The 8,340-nt window shown below is 36.9% G+C and overlaps 1 protein-coding gene across 1 annotated transcript in view; it reads right to left on the minus strand.

The window, feature by feature from the left end:
- Positions 1-876: 876 nt before the first annotated feature.
- Positions 877-8,340, minus strand: part of LOC107702233 (prospero homeobox protein 1-like) — a 22,676-nt gene continuing 15,212 nt past the window's right edge. Inside the window, exon 5 of the mRNA XM_016504480.1 lies at positions 877-1,378. Within this exon, the coding sequence (XP_016359966.1) occupies positions 1,211-1,378 (168 nt within the window). The 3' untranslated portion in view covers positions 877-1,210. The remainder of the gene's footprint in view (positions 1,379-8,340) is intronic.

The following is an 8,340-nucleotide window of genomic DNA, read 5'->3' on the forward strand; positions in this document are numbered from 1 at the left end:
GAATGTGTGTTTACATGCACTTATTTTACTCGTCCAATCGCAGATTCTGAAAGCACTGTTCAGATCTGCCCTAAACTTTTCAACCCAATTCAAATTGTTTACATGTGCATTACATCTATTGAGAGAGAAAGTAGCTGCAATTCTGTCTTCTTGACAACTAAAATATCAAAAAATTCACATCGGAATATCAGAAAAGGCTTTGTATTTATACACTGCGTATGTGCACAGTTTTGGTGTGAAAATTATTAATGAAGCCGTCAGATTCAAAGGTTTATATGACTAATATTTTCCTTTTTAATATCTACACCACCCATTTCAATCTGATTGAAATTTGGTTCGGATCAAGCTCAACTGGATCATTAGAGGCATTTTACATGAAGATTTTTCAGTGGTCAGTTTGATTATTAACAGATTATAAGGGTGCGTGTACTGTAAATGTTGCACCATTTTTAAATCTGAATCTTTTTGCATTTCTTTTTGTTACATTTTTACAGCATACAGATTTGGATTGTGATAAGACTGAGGAAATAGTGACAGAATTGTATTTTATACATTTTTTTGTAAATTATTTATTTATGTTTAAAGAAAGTAAATATATCTGAACCATAAAAACATACAATATAAAACTGCTACAATATGAATATTTTATTATTAAATGGAAAACCACACATTGCTAGATATAATGATAAACAAAAGTATGCAAACTAATGTGCATGATAAATAAGTATATTGTCCAAATTTGAGAGAACTGCTTCTACATGCAATATAATGTTTTTATCTGTAAACGTCAATATTTCACTTATTATACAGCTAAATTATACTTATTTACACCTTTTTTAAATAATTATTACAGATGTTTCATGAGACACCCCACATCGGAAACTCAACAGACAAATCCACATTAAATCACAAATCATAACTGCTTTTCATAACACATCTGAACAAAAAACACAGCACACATTCGTCTACAGTGGCATTATGAAATCAAAATATATTACATTAAAACCCAAAATCCAAACTATTAATAAACAAGCCTATTCCAAAGACAACATGAAACAAACCTTGCATTTCAGTCAACAGCAAAATATTTTTCGATTTTTCGTCTAAAGCTGACAATTCACTTATAAAAAGGAACATTTATGATTGATGCTTATGATAAATAAACGGCATGTGTCCACACATGAAGCGTCCTGTAGGTGGCGTGCTCTGTTTACAGGTAGGAAGGTGATTTGAAATCCTCGGGAACATCGCTGTCCAGTTTGCAGATGACTTTGTAGATGGCTTTCTTCCAGGAGGGGTCCGAGTCTTTAGAGAGGGAAATGGCACTAAAGAACTCCTGAAGAGCGACTTCAGCGACCTCCAGGAACCTGTCTGGAACCTGACGGACATTTACAGCACACATCAATGACTGAAGCACTACATACAGCCATAATTAGTAAACTGTTAGTAACATAATTAAACCTGTGAGCGGTGTGGGGCCGGACACGTTCGGTTTATTGTGGCCAAGAGACATTTAACCTCGAGATATTAACTCAAACCCTAGGATTATTTAAATATTAATATTTTATTTTGAATGAAGAATATCATAAAGACAGTGAAAGTTCATGATTATAATTATTATTGCACTCGTTTCCAAGACAGCATGGAATTTAAACAATTTGTTATTATCAATATTTGTTGAAGGAATAGCCTATATAAGAACATAAAATAATATAGAGCTATAAGAAAATGCATCATCCAATCCGTCTTTTAAACCCATTCACTGATGGTTTCTTATTTTTATTTAACATTTCTATATATTATAACTATTGTTACATATTTACTTTACCGCATCATTTCATTTATCTCTTTGCCCAGTAATTAATGTTCTGTATCAACGTTTTGTTTAAGACTTGAAGTATTATAAATGTTTTGTAAATACTATAAATGCCCGACAATCATGTCAATAAAGCTATGTCTATTTCTGTAGACCTAAGTCAGTAGGTGGCGATAAATGAGCGTCTGTTTTACGTATTAGCAAGTTATTAAAGTTGAGGACTTGCAACTCGACTTGGACTTGCCCGTCTTGACTCGGGACTTGACTCGAGTCTTGAATGCAAAGACTTGAGACTTACTTGTGACTTGCAAGACAATGACTTGGTCCCACCTCTGCTATTAACCACCCAGAACACTCTAGCCCAAAAACACATAACAATGCCTTAACAATTAACCAGAACATCCTAGCAACAACCTAAAATGCCTTAGCAACCATCCAAAACACACTAGTCTTGAAGCCAGCTAACAACACCTGAGTAACCACCCAGAATGCCCTGACAACCACCCCAAAGCAGCACATACAGCCATAATTAGTAACCTGTTAGTAACATAATTAAACCTGTGAGCGGTGTGGGGCCGGACACGTTCGAGACATTTAACCTCGAGATATTAACTCAAACCCTAGGATTATTTAAATATTAATATTTTATTTTGAATGAAGAATATCATAAAGACAGTGAAAGTTCATGATTATAATTATTATTGCACTCGTTTCCAAGACAGCATGGAATTTAAACAATTTGTTATTATCAATATTTGTTGAAGGAATAGCCTATATAAGAACATAAAATAATATAGAGCTATAAGAAAATGCATCATCCAATCCGTCTTTTAAACCCATTCACTGATGGTTTCTTATTTTTATTTAACATTTCTATATATTATAACTATTGTTACATATTTACTTTACCGCATCATTTCATTTATCTCTTTGCCCAGTAATTAATGTTCTGTATCAACGTTTTGTTTAAGACTTGAAGTATTATAAATGTTTTGTAAATACTATAAATGCCCGACAATCATGTCAATAAAGCTATGTCTATTTCTGTAGACCTAAGTCAGTAGGTGGCGATAAATGAGCGTCTGTTTTACGTATTAGCAAGTTATTAAAGTTGAGGACTTGCAACTCGACTTGGACTTGCCCGTCTTGACTCGGGACTTGACTCGAGTCTTGAATGCAAAGACTTGAGACTTACTTGTGACTTGCAAGACAATGACTTGGTCCCACCTCTGCTATTAACCACCCAGAACACTCTAGCCCAAAAACACATAACAATGCCTTAACAATTAACCAGAACATCCTAGCAACAACCTAAAATGCCTTAGCAACCATCCAAAACACACTAGTCTTGAAGCCAGCTAACAACACCTGAGTAACCACCCAGAATGCCCTGACAACCACCCCAAAGCAGCATGCAAGCACCTAGCAACCACCCAGAAACCCCTAGCAACAACCTAAAATGCTTTAACAACCACCCAGAAAACATTAGTTTAGAAACCACCTAACTCTGCATTAGCTATCACTCAGAATGCCCTAGCAACCACCTATAATACACTAGCCTAGAAACCACCTAACAATGCCTTAGCAACTACCCAGAATGCCCTAGATACCACTTAGAACACAATAGCAACAGCCTAACAAACACCCAGAACACACTAGTCTAGTAACCACATAACAATGCCTTAGCAATTAACCAGGACACCCTAGCAACAACAAACCTAGAAACCACCCAAAAACACCTTAGTAACCACCTAGAATGCCCTAGCAACCACCTAACAACCACCCAGAACACACTAACCATTCTGTCACCGATGGAGTTTAGGTTCCTTGCCGCTGTCGCTTCTGGCTTGCTTAGTTGGGGACACTTAATTTCCAGCGATATCGTCGACTTGATTGCACAGATACTATTTAAACTAAACTGAGCTGGATGATGACATCACTGAATTCAATGATGAACTGCATTTAACTGAAAATTTAGTGTTTTCTATTCTCCTTTTGCATTATTGACACTCTATTTTCCTATTTAATACTGTAAAGTTGCTTTGACAAAATCTGTATTGTTAAAAGCGCTATATAAATAAAGGGGACTTGACTTGACTTGACTAACCTAGAAACCCCCTAACAACACATAAGTAACCAACATAAAATAATATAGAGCTATAAGAAAATGCATCATCCAATCCGTCTTTTAAACCCATTCACTGATGGTTTCTTATTTTTATTTAACATTTCTATATATTATAACTATTGTTACATATTTACTTTACCGCATCATTTCATTTATCTCTTTGCCCAGTAATTAATGTTCTGTATCAACGTTTTGTTTAAGACTTGAAGTATTATAAATGTTTTGTAAATACTATAAATGCCCGACAATCATGTCAATAAAGCTATGTCTATTTCTGTAGACCTAAGTCAGTAGGTGGCGATAAATGAGCGTCTGTTTTACGTATTAGCAAGTTATTAAAGTTGAGGACTTGCAACTCGACTTGGACTTGCCCGTCTTGACTCGGGACTTGACTCGAGTCTTGAATGCAAAGACTTGAGACTTACTTGTGACTTGCAAGACAATGACTTGGTCCCACCTCTGCTATTAACCACCCAGAACACTCTAGCCCAAAAACACATAACAATGCCTTAACAATTAACCAGAACATCCTAGCAACAACCTAAAATGCCTTAGCAACCATCCAAAACACACTAGTCTTGAAGCCAGCTAACAACACCTGAGTAACCACCCAGAATGCCCTGACAACCACCCCAAAGCAGCATGCAAGCACCTAGCAACCACCCAGAAACCCCTAGCAACAACCTAAAATGCTTTAACAACCACCCAGAAAACATTAGTTTAGAAACCACCTAACTCTGCATTAGCTATCACTCAGAATGCCCTAGCAACCACCTATAATACACTAGCCTAGAAACCACCTAACAATGCCTTAGCAACTACCCAGAATGCCCTAGATACCACTTAGAACACAATAGCAACAGCCTAACAAACACCCAGAACACACTAGTCTAGTAACCACATAACAATGCCTTAGCAATTAACCAGGACACCCTAGCAACAACAAACCTAGAAACCACCCAAAAACACCTTAGTAACCACCTAGAATGCCCTAGCAACCACCTAACAACCACCCAGAACACACTAGCCTAGAAACCACCTACCAACACCTTAGTAACCACCTAGAATGCCCTAGCAACCACCTAACAACCACCCAGAACACACTAACCATTCTGTCACCGATGGAGTTTAGGTTCCTTGCCGCTGTCGCTTCTGGCTTGCTTAGTTGGGGACACTTAATTTCCAGCGATATCGTCGACTTGATTGCACAGATACTATTTAAACTAAACTGAGCTGGATGATGACATCACTGAATTCAATGATGAACTGCATTTAACTGAAAATTTAGTGTTTTCTATTCTCCTTTTGCATTATTGACACTCTATTTTCCTATTTAATACTGTAAAGTTGCTTTGACAAAATCTGTATTGTTAAAAGCGCTATATAAATAAAGGGGACTTGACTTGACTTGACTAACCTAGAAACCCCCTAACAACACATAAGTAACCACCCAGAATGCCCTAGCAACCACCTAACAACCACCCAGAACACACTAGAATAGAAACCAACTAACAACAAATTAGTAACCACCTAGAATGCCCTGGCAACCACCTAGCAACCACCCAGAACACACTAGCCTAGAAAACACCTTGGTAACCACCTGGAATGCCCTAGCAACCACCTAACATCCACCCAGTACACACTAGACTAGAAACCAACTAACAACAAATTAGTAACCACCTAGAATGCCCTGGCAACCACCTAACAATCAATCTGATCACACTAGACTAGTAACCACATAACAATGCATTAGCAATTAACCAGAACATCCTAGCAACAACCTAAAATGCCTAAGCAACCATCCAAAACACACTAGTCTTAAAGCCACCTAACAACACCATAGTGACCACCCAGAATGCCCTAGCAACAACCTTAAATGCTTTAACAACCACCCAGAACACATTAGTTTAGAAACCACCAAACTCTGCATTAGCTATCACTCAGGCAACCTAGAATGTTCTAGCAACCACCTAACAACCACCCAGAACACACTAACCTAGAAACCACCTAACAACACCATAGTAACCACCCAGAATGCCCTGACAACCACTCAAAATCAGCATGCAAGCACCTAGCAACCACCCAGAAAACCCTAGCAACAACCTAAAATGCTTTAACAACCACCCAGAACACATTAGTTTAGAAACCACCAAACTATGCATTAGCAATCACTGTCAACCTAGAAAGACCTAGCAACCACCTAACAATCATCCATAACACACTAGCCTAGAAACTACCTTACAACACCTTAGTAACCACTTAGAATGCCCTAACAACCACCCAGAACACACTAGAGCTGTCAAAAAAAATTTTGAATTTCGAATATTCGTCGAATTTAAAATAAAAATCCACATTCGAATGCAAAAACGTTGCATTCGAATTTTAGGTGTACAGTGTCTTATCAGTGGAGCAAGAAATGCGACGACGATGTAGGTGTCATTGCATTTGAATGCTTTTGTTAGCCTATCCAGTTGAAGCCACTAGATGCGGCGCTGCTACGTTGTTCATTCAACTGCTCCTGAAGGCACACGGGAGTTTAGTGCAAGCAAATTGTCAGTGTCTTGCTGTGTCCAGATTTCTATGCTTCAGCTTGTACTATCATGGTTTAAAGGATAGTTCACCCAAAAATGGAAATTTGCTGAAAGCGTTATCCCCCTCAAGATGTAGATGAGTTTGTTTCTTCATTAGATTTGGAGATTCCTTCCATCCTCTGCAGTGAATGGGTGCCGTCAGAATCCAAACAGCTGATAAAAACATAACAATAATCTGTTGCTTCTGACTAAAATACGAGTCCATAATCCATCATTTTGCTTCCTCCAGTGAAAAAGTCCATCCACAATATTTGTTCAGAGCTGTTTTGGTTTATAATCGGTGCTTGATCTGTGCAGATTTCTCTCCTGATTCACACCAGACCACTTTTTCACTGGAGGAAGCGTTATTATGGATTATGGACTCGTATTTGAATTTTTAGCACATTTTTACATGCAATAAGCCACTAGCCACTAGGGGCTACAACATGCTTTATCTGTAACTCAATGTTGCTTCTGTTTGCATTTATTTATTTTTTGTCTGTACAGCAATACAAAGAATTATCGTAGTTGCTTTCAATAATTAACACCTCATAATTCATGTGCATTTCAATTGTAGATTTCAGCAGTGCCATTAAATAAACCATGACAGGGTTTCTGTGGGGCTTAATTCAGCCTTCCACAAATGAAGGTCTTAAATCAGAGTCATTGCATTAAATGTTCCAGTATAAATATTTAAACATCCTTAAATCAAGACACGTTTTACTTGAGATGCAAATTGAAGATATGAAGTCGTATTTTCTGAGAAACTGAACAAAATGAAATGAGCTTATGTTTAAAACAAGAACAAATATGTGGCGAGTGAAAACTTGTTTTCCTTTTGAATTAAGTGGATTTTTGAGACCATTGCCAGATATTTGTTATTGTTTCAATCATAAACTCACTTCATTTTGATAATTTTTTCATGAAACAAGACTTCATATTTTGTCATTTTGCTTTTCAAGGAAATGTATCTTGATTTAAGAATCTGTAAACATTTGCACTGGAAACAAGACAAATATACTGATGAAGAACATGCACTAATGCACTAATATATATATATATATATATATATATATATAAAATGTTATCACATACTTTTGCTGCAATTTTAATCGACTATTTCAATAGTGTATGCCCCATTTTGGCTCCGCTTTGTTATCTTAAGCGCTCCCACTAAATGTGGTACAGAGGCGCCTCAACTATTAGTGTAAATAATTTCAAACATTTCTGTCACAAAAGACTCCATTGATACAAAAATACACACATTACCATGCAAAGCAACCGTACAGCACTTAGCAGTGGTCAAAAAATATTTCCAAAACGAGTTTTGGATTAATTCCTGCTTTTAAACTCTTACTTTTAAATTACCACACGACCCTGGTGTTTGTCCAAAAACAGTATAATTTGGCTGGGAATTTTGTGGATGGAGGGAGGAAAAAACCCTGACATTTCAGATTAGGGTGGAAATAAAATAACTGACTAACCCCCTTTAAAATATGGAATTATTTTAAGTCCTCATGTCAAATAACTACTAACTAGGGCTGTCAAAAATTTTTTTTCGAATTTCGAATATTCGTCGAATTTAAAATAAAAATCCACATTCGAATGCAAAAACGTTGCATTCGAATTTTAGGTGTACAGTGTCTTATCAGTGGAGCAAGAAATGCGACGACGATGTAGGTGTCATTGCATTTGAATGCTTTTGTTAGCCTATCCAGTTGAAGCCACTAGATGCGGCGCTGCTACGTTGTTCATTCAATATATTGCGGAAAAAGAGAACAATCAATGCGGAGAAGATATTGTTCACGTCAAAACTGAAAACAAGC

This window comes from Sinocyclocheilus anshuiensis, unplaced genomic scaffold, assembly GCF_001515605.1.
Source record: "Sinocyclocheilus anshuiensis isolate Anshui unplaced genomic scaffold, SAMN03320099.WGS_v1.1 scaffold598, whole genome shotgun sequence".
Classification (NCBI taxonomy): Eukaryota; Metazoa; Chordata; class Actinopteri; order Cypriniformes; family Cyprinidae; genus Sinocyclocheilus; species Sinocyclocheilus anshuiensis.